Raw genomic sequence first — 11,883 nt, forward strand, 5'->3', positions numbered from 1 at the left:
ACAACAAAGGATGTCACAACTTCAACACACAAACTCAAAAACAGAGATTTTTGAAGCATGACAAGAGGAAATTAACATAATCAAAATTAAAACTCTTCGAAAACCACATTTTACAGCCTGGGCCTTTTTGTTTTTACTCAATTTTTTATAGTCTTATTGATTTTATTGTTGTTTTAAACTGTGTGTTCTTTTTTTTATGTTTTTAGTGTTTGTTCTTTTTTCTTTTTTTTACACGTGCAGCACTGTTGCACCTGGGGTTGTTTTAAAGTGCTTTGAAAATAAATTAAGGAAGTAAGTGAAATGAACCATAGTGACAGGAACGATATGGGCCTCAGCCCATTTTAATATAAGTGGATAAAATAATTTGCAAAAATATGAAATAATAAGCAAATAATGGCATCAAGGAGCTTCAGAACTGTGAACAACTGTTTTAACCTTGCTTCATACTTTTCTGTCTTTCAGGCTTTTTGTAAGCCTATAAAGGTGTCTTGTCTTTGTTCATAGTTCCTCAGAAATGTTTTTCTTTGGACATACGGCCTTGTTTGAAGGGTAGAACACTTATTGCTTTGAGGAAATGGCAAACCAAACAGATTATTTGTGGAAAAAGATTGTTGGGAAAGGTAGAAGCTTGGATAAATCAACACTCCTTTCAGGTCAGGGCAGACAGAGTGGAAAAACCGAGACTGCACTTCAGCTAGTGCAGTCTTTGTTCCACCCATCGGGTTTGTAGATAACGGCAAGAAACCACATTTTTTGCATATTTTGGACTGCACACATCCACTGATAACAGAAAACACCCATCAAGTTTCTGTAGAGAGCGAGAAAGGAGTTTATTGCATCGTCTTTGGCGTTTTGGGGAAGAAATGAGACTAGCTTTGATGAATGTGCCAGTCTGCGTCACGTGTCTCTCCCACTTTGCCGACACAACAAAGATAAGGCCTAGTATTAAACATTTCATCTTCAATTCAAAATTGCAATGACTCATTCGTGCTTACGAGATTTGCACGAGAAGTGCTGCATGGAGGGTTTTTTTTACCCGTCCTTGAAGACTACTTTGAAAACAGGGCAAAGATGCCTGAGGAAATGTTGTGCTTCACATGATCACCGTGATCCAAAACAGGCAGCTCTCCAGTTTAAGGTCATTCCAGTTAAACAGAAATAACATGTTTTTCTCTTTTCCCCAGAATCATTGTATTTCTAACCTTGAACAGTCCATGGACTGCTGAAGAACCTGTTCTAAAAAGGCATCATTATTTAGTCTCTAAAATGTCTATTTTCCCCCACAAAGTCAACTGTAGGTTTACAGAGCCTGACAGTTTTATAATATTAAGATGTAAAAATAAATTATTTGGTCTCAAGAGAGATCTAAAGTAGAAAGATGTATTATATGCGCTATTGTTGGTAAGACTATTATTGGATTATCCAGTTAGAGAATCGATGTGTTGTGTTTAAGAGTGATCCTTGTGCATTTTTGGTTTTTCCCAACAAAAGATCTCCAGTTTTGCCACCTGTGTCACAATTGAAAGTTTGAAATAGATGAAATTTCTTGCAGAAATTCAAGAAGGGAAAAAATATATATTTAAAGTTGTTGGCCAACAGTCCAGGAATGATTTGAAAAGGACTTCACTTGATTTTTGATATATGAAAATATGATATGAATATATTTGAACTTTATTTTTAAGAGTAGTAAGTATCCCATTTTTGTGGTCTTTAATTTGATTTTCATAAATATTTCCAATGTCAAACATAACTCAGTTCAGCCCAGGTTTGATCTGTCTATACATTTTGAATTTTACACTTGTCTTAGTTTAATGTATCCCATTCCTTAAAAGCATCAGAGACGTCCTTATTGTTTCCAGATATTTTAGATTTTATACAAGACATAATTAAAGTTTGCAGATCACCTGACAAATAATGGAATAGCTCTTAAAGTCAATGCAACTCCCACAGACGGCCATTCTGGGTCCCCTGAGCAAGGCCCTTAACCCCTGATTGCTCCCCTGGTGCTGCACAGTGGCAGCCCACTGCTCCCCAAGGGGATGGGATAAATGCACACAACAAATGTCTTTGGAATGTATGTTGCAAAGACAATAAAGATGATTATTATTATTATGCTGAAATCCAGTGCCCTAAAATCCCATCAACACCTCATGGTGTACGTATTTTCCTACATTGCATTGATATTTGTTGTGAAAACTCAGACTCCAAACTCAAATGACCAAAATACTTTTTTTCTAACTCAATTGCTAGAAAAGATTACAATGTTTTCTCAGTGTAAAAATGGCTAAATAGGGTCCTCTTGTTTCCAATTATAATTATTATTTTTTACATTTTCTTCATAATTTGAATACTGGCAACATCTCTCCAGACACTATGTTCATGAAGATCTGTTTTGTTTATGTATGGTTGGAAAGCCTTCATTATACCTAAAATGATATATGTTAAACATAAATACTTTCCTTTTAAAGCCCATTGTTTCTGAACAAAGTACCCCTAAACAATACTGGGTGTGTCCCAATTCAGGGGCTGCATCTTTGACTTTCGAAGGACATGGTCTACGTGTGCTGGGTCCTTCTTCGATCGCGAAATATATGGAGCTAAAACACTGACAGCTTGCAGTGATATTGAAAAGAGATTAGGCATTGCAAAATCAAACATTGAAAAGTCACTTCCAATGACATTAAAAAAGAGATTTGGCATTGAAAAATTTGACATTTAAAAATGAACATTGTTAGAAAGTAAAACATTATGATGATATTCTCATTTTATGCTGCAGTTTTTCTCAATGAGAGATGTTTTTATTGTAACTGCAGAGTTCCTTCAGCTACGACGTCACTACAAGCTGGCGCTGTTTTGCTGTTGGGGGCGGGGCTAAATTGAAGGCCCCTTCATGGGCCTACCGTTTCTCCGGTACTCCTTATCATCTACCTACAGTGAACTTATGGAAAGATCTGGTCGAGTACCGCTGCTTGACCACAAGAAAGGGTATTGTATGCATTAATATTATCTTCATTAGCTCATACAGCTAATGATGGTAATGACAAGGAAATAATAAGTTCCCTGTAGATAGATGATGATGAGTACCGAGTACCGTACTTAAAACACTAAAGCTATAACTGTTTCAGTAAATTTAAATCAATTTATTTGTAGAGAATGAAAAAATCTAATTATCATTGATATTAAATATCTGAATTATTTCGGCTTTTAACTTATTGCGGAAAGCCAGCGGGAGTTTGAAAGCGATTTGTCGCTGTGGCGACTCCTGAAAAGGAAGAATCTGAATCGGTCTCCATCTAACCTTATCTTCTGCATCTTCCCTTACACCTACTACCTTCATGCCCTCTTTAACTGCATTCATAAATCTCCTCTCTGGTCTTTCTCTAGGCCTCTTGCCTGGGAGTTTGATCCTCAGCATCTTTCTATTGATGTATTCACTATCACTTGTTGTTCTTGTACCAACCATCTCAGTCTGGCCTCCCTGGCTTTATCTCCAAAAACATCTAACATGAGGTTTTCCTTTCATGTATCCATTCCTGATCTTATCCATCTTTATCCACTCCCAAAGAGAACCTTAACATCTTCATTTCTGCTACATGCAGCTCTGCCTCCTGTCTCTTTCTCTGTGCCACTGTCTCTAAACTATTCAACATTGCTGGACACACCACGGTTTGTACACTTTTCCCTGTACTCTTATCACACAACACACCCGACACTTTTCTCCACCTGTTCCAAAGTTCTTGGACACATTTCTTCACCTCCTTTCCACACTCTGCATTGCTCTTGACTGCTGACCCTGAGTATAGCCTCTCCCATCTTTATCTCTGCTTCCTGTCACCTCACAGCTCCACTTGGGTACTGCTTTCATCTCTCTGGATTTCCCGTCTTCCTGTTTCCTGCTCTCACCAAAAATCACATGGAGATTCCCATCTAACGCCATCTGTCAACCTCTCCATCACCACAGGAAACAACGAGTTCAGAGCTTAAACTCCTCTGCCACACCCACAGCACAACTCACCATTGTCTTGCAGCTCTCATACATGTCCTGCATCACTCCCACATACTTCTCTGCAACTCTAGACTCCCTCATGCGATATTACAATGCTTTTGCTAGATCTATAAAAACACAATGCAGCTCCCTCTGACCATCTTGGTACTTCTACATCAACATCATCAAAGCCAATGTTGCATCTCTTGTACTTTTTCTTGGCATGAAACCATATGGCTGCTCACAGATGCTCACCCCTGAACACAATCTAGCTTCCACTACTCTTTCCTATAAATTCAGTTGTATGACTCGTCAAAGTTATTCCTCTGCATTTGCCACAATTCTGCACATCCTAATTGTTCTTGAAAATTGGTACCAGCACACGTCTCCTAGCTATTACCCTCTCGCTTCTCAATCCTCTTCCCATCTCATTCATTGCACCTATCAGTACATTTCCATCTCGATCCTCAATCTTCTTTGCTGATCTTTCTCCAAACACACTCCTGTACTTCCTCGTTCCACCGCCAAGTCTGTTTTTCAACTTTCCTTCCCAAAGACATTACAAGTACTCTCCTTCCTGTTTACTTGATAACATTAGCTGTAGTTGTCCTGTCGTCTGGAAGCGCCTCCTGGCCACCCAGAGTCTGTCTCAACTCCTCGCTGAAAGCCACACAATATTCTCCTTTTTTCATCTTCCACCGCTTTGTCCTCTTCATCTTCCTCACCACCAGGGACACTCTATATATCATCACCCAGTGCTGTCTGGAAACACTCTCAACAACCACTACCTTGCTGTAACATCGTCTACACAATGAGATGTAATCTACCTGTGTGCTCCTACTTCTGCTCTTGTAAGTCACTCTGTGTCCCTGCCTCTTCTGAGGGAAAAAGTGTTCCCTACAGCCATTTCCATTGTCTTTGCTAAGTCTACCCCCGGGCCTCAACCGATTCTGTACAGAGATCATGTTTTTCACTGGCATGGTAAATGTGGCAAATGTGTGACGTTGGATCCCCTACCTGAAACGAACCTCTGCATTTATCCAGGCTTGGGCCCGGCTTAAAAAGGACACTGCGCCTCATTTGACGTTGCATTATCAAGCTTACTGCTGACAATCAAAATTAAAGCAACCTAATTAGCAACAGCAATACCTAAACCACCCATTGCTCTCTCTACAATAATCATCCACCAGAATGGTTGATATTTCTTCCTAACAATATATAATCAAATCATAAACCAGCTAACTTCAGATTGGCTAGTTTCCTTTAGCAGCTAGCCAATCCGTAATACTAAAGACCAACATTTACATAAAATGGTACCAAACAAGAATTAGTTTCTAGTAGTTTTGGTTTTTATATATCATATAATATATATTTTGCTCTGCTCAGCTTTCTTTTAAACAGTGATTCATTGACAAAAATGTTGATGCTGCCACATATTGTCATGTTTTGGTTGCAAGGACTCAAATGCAGAGCAAAATGGGAAATCAGTCAGAGCTTTATTGAAAAAAAAGAAGAAAACTTACAAAAGATCTTACGCAGGAAACACAGGATATGAACCAGGCAAGGCATCAACAGAACAAACCAGCAGGTGAACAGAGTAAAACAGGAAGAATATACACTAGGAAGAGTGGTTAGAGAAGGCATGAGAAGCAGGCGAGCCCAGTAACAAACCAATGGGGATTGGAGCTGAACAAAGGCTGAGCAGGGAGAAAACGCAGAAAGAAATTTAAATATAACACAAACTGAGCATCAAGATGAACAAAGAATCTAATCTACAATGACTGAAAACAAAACAGCAAAAAAAAAAAAACTAAAAAACAGCGCCAGCACAAAAACAACAAAGAAGAAACCGAGATAATAGTAAAGAGGCTAAAAACACCTGACAATAGTCAGCAGAAGGAAATAAACCTGTATGGCAAACCCCAAATGGCAAAAATAACTAGTTTGGCAAGACAATATAGAACATAATGAACAAAGAGGAATTTGCTGACAAACATGAAAACGAAATGAAAACCATGACCTAACGTATCAGGATCATGACATATATAATGAAAAATAAGAGTTGCATGGGTGAAGCTATGTTTTGCTGTCCTTTAGCCACCAACTATGGTGTGGCCAGTGTTTGCATGTGGCCAAGTTAGTGAATGTTATTTCTGTATCTTGGTGGTTCATTCAGTGGTCATTCAAAAACAATGCCATTAAAAGAGGCAAATCCCTTTAGCCAGTGCTGTTTTTTGACTGACTGTGAATATATGAGCCATTGTATTTTTCCAGGGTTTTCCTCTGTTATCTTTATGATCCATCAATTTAAAGCCAAAGTCACGAGGTGAGGTTTCTCTGGCAACTGATAAGAATCCCCAATGATAAGAACCACAGCTAGCGGAAAAAATAAAAGCTGCCTAGTACAGTACTTTATATCTGTTTGTTTTAGATCACTGCTATGTGCAGCTGTGTGTCAGTGATAAACATTTAAAAGTGCCAAACAACAAGGAAGCTGTCTGAATGTGGGAGAGAACATGTTAGGTAATAAATAAAAAGTAAAAATAATAAAATCAATAAATAATAAAATCAATGGGTGTTCAAGTAGCTTTGCTTTTTTGGGTTTCTCTTGTTTGTTTGTTTTGTTTTTATCAGTGAGGTGCATGTCTCTTAAGGGTTCATTACAAAAGAACACAGTGGCCAACATGCAGCCATATTGCTAATTACAAACTTACCAACTCCCTAATTAGTCACATCTGTTCAGTTCCTTGTCAAGAAATCAGCCAATCACATGGCAGCAGTTCAACGTATTTAGGCATCCAGATGAGGTGATGAAGAGGGCTTACTGAAGTAGGCTCAAAATTTAGCATAACCACACTGCAAAAACGGAACTAGAAATAAGTAAAATGTTCTTAAAATCAGTGCATTTGTCCTTGATTTGAGCTGGTAAATAAGATGATTTGCCAATGGAATAAGATTTTTTTCACTTAAAATAGGAACAATTCATCTCCATCATCTTTTTTCAAGTGCAGGATGTTTAATTATCTTATTTTAGGGGTAAAAATACTCGTTCCATTGGCAGATCAAGGATAAATACATTAACTTTAAGAACATTTTACTTATTCTTGGATCCATTTTTGCAGTGCAGCATCAAAGCATGAACCTGTCCTGCTTTGTATCAAAGGTTTGGACTGGTGGTGGTCATGTTTTCTTATAGAATATTTTCTTGGCTCAATTTGGGCGCTTTATTACCCACGGGTAAGCCTTAAACACCAAAGCCAGCTAAGTATTATCGCTGGTCATGTTAATCCCTCTGTAACCGCCCATCCCCCTTGTTCTGACAAAGTCACTGTCACAAAGCTCAAATGGTCTCAAGCTGGGTTCTTGAACATTCACAGCAGTCCAGTGGCCTCCTCAGTCACAAGATCTCAATCTAATTTACCACCTTTGGGATGTGAGGCAACTGCTTGATGCTTTCATGTCAACATGGCCCAAAATCTCAGAGCGATGTTTCTGACATCTTTCTGAATCGGCGACATGATGAATTAATTTCTTGATTATAAAAAAAAAAGGGTGTCCATACTGGTGCTAGCAATTTGTACCTAATAAAGTGGCCAGTGAGTGTGTCTGCAATATGTTGGCTGTCTAGTTTTTGATTTTAGAACATTTTGACTATAAAGGATATTGGTTACTCCAATGCTCACTTGTACTGCACAACAAAGCCACTTTTTATCCCAGTAATTTGTTCACCGTGACAAAAAGATTTTCCCTAATGTCTGTTATTAATACAAGTGGGCTTGTTTGTGTCCTCTAGAGACAGAAGCTTTTCAGAGTGACCTTGAAAAGACCAGCAAAAACAATTCTTATTTAGTCTGAATTTTGTTTTAATCTTCAGCTTTCAGCAACATGCCCCCCTCCTCCCCCCTCCGCCCCCACACTCCACTCCCACTGTAACCTTCCAGACATTTCCTTCTGCACACATCCCTCTCCCGTATATATATATAAACTGGTCAGGGATCGCATCACAACATTAGTTCGAGAGAAACCTACCTTACCAGACAAAACATCCTGCAGCCATGACTTCACCTAGAGGCCCAATTGGCTTTTTGACGATTGTGCTGATAGCTCTTCTGAGTTCTGATCATGCAGGTAACCTCTTTTAAGACTTCTTTGTCGTTTTTAATTAATGCAATCGCATATCCTCACCGTTTTCAATCTTTTTTTTTATGTTTCCTTATCTTCTGCTTCTCAGAGACCAAGATAAACTCCATGACCAACGCAGACGTCCCGTTCCCACCTGCAGCTCCTACCACTCTGAATCTGGGTGCCATCTGCCAGAAGGGTCATTGCCGCCCCAGATACCTCGCAAGCTTCTTCCCTCGGTCCGGTGCCAGCCATTTCCGCCGCCGTGGAAAGGCCATCAACCGCCTGGAGTCCTGGTACAGTTTGTGCTGCGGCAAGCCAGAAGCACAAAAACTGTGCTGCGCCCAACAAGCTGTAAGTAACAGAAGAGCGGTGCAGCGATCTGTTTTACTATTAACAGTTTATAAATCTAGGGATAAAAGGTCTCAGCGTTTTTACTTCAGATTTATTTGATAATGAAAAGAGTGTGGCGGTTGTTTGCCAATTGTTTATTACTCTGCAATGATTTTGAACCACCCCTAATATGTTTATACTTTGCTTCCAAGAAGCCAAACTTTGGTTGATTTCCTTAACTCGTCAGTCCTGTCCTTGTGCCTGACCTGGTCAGTAGAAAAAAATGTAGATAATTAGAACTATCTGGAGGAAATAAAAAAATATCTGAGAGTCATATCTTCAGAACAGATATGGAAAAATCCACCAAGAAACACTGATACTGGACCTAAGAGAGACATCATCCTCTGCAGCGATCCCTTTGTTGTTGCTAAAATACTATATCCTGAACTTTTAAGCTGAGTTATCTTTGGTATTTTTCATTGGTTTGGCTTAAGCAATATAAATAGTTTTTGTCTGCACCAGGCTTTAAAGTTGAAATTTAAACTGGTTGTCTGGCCTGTGTAGAGACTGGTGTAACCCTTGAGTTAAAGAGTCCTTTTCAGGTCTAATATAGCCATAGGTCAGGGCCAAGTTAAATAACAGAGAAGCAATCCCCATAAAATGGTAAACTATAGGGTGTTGTATGAGAGGTAAAAGCATTAAAAGTCCCTTAAAATGCCCAGAAGGTTTTTAAGAACTATTAAACCTAATAATTTGAAAAGATTAGCAGAACATTTAGCTAAATGTGAAACAAATCTAAAGAGGCAAGAGGCCTCCATTGTGCTATGTGCATGGCAGTTCCAGCCACTAGCCATCTAGTGTTTTAAAATCAAACAATTTAGTTCAGCTTTGACCATGGATTTAGATTTTGAAAATATTGTCAGATTCAGGCCAGGTTTTCTAAAATAACAGTAAAGCAGCCCTTCAGTTAAACGCAATAATGTGTAGAAATACAGCCATGTGAAATAAATTAGAAAATGCATTTCTAAGAGGCTTGTTTGTCAAATTAAAAGTACATTTTTGGAAAAAACAACAACCTTTAAACCAGTACTAAAGATGCCTTTCATTAAGCTCCCATTTCTGCATGAAAAAAAAGCTTTTTTATTGGTCTGATGTAACATTCTAATCGTAAAATGTCGTGTTTTGATTAGCTTGAAGTGTTCATTTATAGTGTGTTTCCCTTGATGTGAATTGAGCTACTAAAATAAGTTCACAAGATTCTAATTAATTGAATATGACTGTTTTTACACAAGCAATAATACAGCTCTGTTCAAACTTAGTTTATTAAACATGCAAATAGACAAAATTAAAGTTAATCTGGACACAACCTGCATAATCTCTCTCCCCCAGCTTTACTTTTAGGAACGGGCTACCACCCCCTCGATGGGACAACACCCTGGACAAGAAGCCATATTGCTTTTATTAAAAATAAATTAATTAATTAAACCAACGCCACTCACTATGTGCTCAATATGACCAAAATGTAAATTAAACTTTAATTTAATATAATCTATTACCCTATATTGCTGGAGTCCTATATCCTATATTGCATCATAAATATGACAAATAAAAAGTATGTTTCTTTTAATGATGAAACTGTAAATTTTTGCGGTGAAAGGATTTTTAACTTGGATTATTTAAAATGTTAAATGCTAAAATGGATTCAGGCAGCTTGAATTCATTTGAGTTTCAATTTCAGCCACATAGCAATGATTTTTTTGTTTTCTTCTTCACAGTGGAAACTTGCCCTCTCTCAGTTTTGCGTGGAAGAATTCTCCACCAAAACACTGGCATACGAGTGCTGTGAGTTCAAAGGAGACGCTCGGTGGAGCTGCTTTGACAGTGAGCTGCCGAACCCAGACTACAGCTGTGTGCAAGGCTACACCGCTCCCACAGTTCTTTCAGAGCCAGGATTCACGTTCAACCAGGATGCGTGCCAAATATGACCACATAATCACTCCCATCAATACAGGAAAGCCTAATAAAGCAAACAATTACTCTTTATCTCCTCTTTGTCCAAGGTAGTCAGAAGAAAAAAGTAGATGCTTGTTTGATCCATGCTTTGTAATTAGAAGAGAGTTACTTTTTTTCTGTTCTTATATGTTAATCAAGCTTTTTTGGGGGAAATATTTAGAATCCCCATTTCAAGATGGGCAGTAGTTTGCATGCTTATTGTTCCAACTTTGTTTTAAGTACACTAGCCAGCTCCTGACAGGTATATTGATTTTGTTTGTATTGCCGCTTCTGTAAAGGCTGTGATAGACTGTTGGCTGGATTTCATTTGGCTGCGAAATGCAAATATTAAACATTTGCAAATGCAAATGTAAATGTGAAAGGTCTGTCTAACCCTAAACAGCCCTAAATGTGCTATGAAAAATAACAAATAAACATTTTTTAATAAAAAAAAACTTTACTGTTTTCTTTACTGTTGTGTTGCTCAGAGGACCAGAACAGCTTAAACGACTTTAACCAAAGGAAGAAACTATACTTCCAGTTTCATGAGCCGCACTTTCAATGTAAAAGCAGAACCAAGACGTTACCTGGGAAAATGGTCTTCTGTATTCATTCCAATAGTTCTTGTACCATTACTTTATATATGAGTTTACTTTGGCATTGTTTTTCAACATTTCTTATATAGGCCTATAAGTAAAAGCATATTTAGAAAATGTATTTAACCATAGCAGTTTATTATAATTAGGCTAGATTTTAGACACAATTTATAGTTGAATGTAAAAGTGCACATATAAATTCTAGTGTGCAGAGAGTGTGAGAGAACAAATAGAACAAATAATAATGACACTATTTTTTATGGGTCCAAATTCACAACATACCAATAAAATTTGGAATGTATTTGCAACAATTGGTGCGCAAGTTTTTTTTTTCACATGTAAAGAAAAATAAAAACAAGGATGAGCAGGTTTTTCTTTGATTAAAAATGTGTTGTAAAACTCCTACGTTGCATATCAATATTTGTATTACCATTGCTAATTTGCAGCAACAAAAAAAACACTGTTGGATTTGTACGGAGCCCCTATGTAACTTTCGACACGAGAAAATATCTGGTGAGCACGAGAATGTTTCTATTTTTATATATTTTTTTAAATTTCCCTTCAATGTCCGTTGAGGGGCTCAGTAGTACGGATATATTTACAATGAAAAATATATTTCACAATCGAAAAAAAATAAGATAATAATAATTATATATATATATATATATATATATATATATATATATATATATATATATATATATATATATATATATATATATATATATATATATATATATATATATATAATATCCTTGCACCCCAATGGTGGTAAATAAAAATTAAATCCACTTGTACCCACTGAGCTATATAATATAGCTCAGTGCTTGTACCTCATATGACGTCAATCCGCTG

At 37.5% G+C, this 11,883-nt stretch overlaps 1 protein-coding gene across 1 annotated transcript; it reads left to right on the plus strand.

Annotated features, from left to right (window-relative positions):
* The first annotated feature begins 7,970 nt into the window (after positions 1 to 7,970).
* On the plus strand, positions 7,971 to 10,879 carry ecm1a (extracellular matrix protein 1a). The gene is made up of 3 exons (XM_021322966.2): positions 7,971 to 8,113; positions 8,217 to 8,461; positions 10,216 to 10,879. Exons 1-3 carry the CDS (start codon positions 8,041 to 8,043, stop codon positions 10,423 to 10,425), a joined length of 528 nt encoding a protein of 175 aa, XP_021178641.2. The 5' UTR covers positions 7,971 to 8,040; the 3' UTR covers positions 10,426 to 10,879.
* The last annotated feature ends 1,004 nt before the right edge of the window (positions 10,880 to 11,883 follow it).

This window comes from Fundulus heteroclitus, chromosome 13 (genome assembly GCF_011125445.2).
Source record: "Fundulus heteroclitus isolate FHET01 chromosome 13, MU-UCD_Fhet_4.1, whole genome shotgun sequence".
NCBI lineage: Eukaryota > Metazoa > Chordata > Actinopteri > Cyprinodontiformes > Fundulidae > Fundulus > Fundulus heteroclitus.

What these genes read in the sequence shown, in the direction of transcription:
- ecm1a (XM_021322966.2), top strand. Translation starts at nt 8,041, where the DNA reads ATGACTTCACCTAGAGGCCCAATTGGCTTTTTGACGATTGTGCTGATA. An exon ending in TCTGAGTTCTGATCATGCAG is followed by an intron (nt 8,114 to 8,216) that starts GTAACCTCTTTT and finishes TCTGCTTCTCAG; the next exon opens with AGACCAAGATAAACTCCATG. An exon ending in TGTGCTGCGCCCAACAAGCT is followed by an intron (nt 8,462 to 10,215) that starts GTAAGTAACAGA and finishes TCTTCTTCACAG; the next exon opens with TGGAAACTTGCCCTCTCTCA.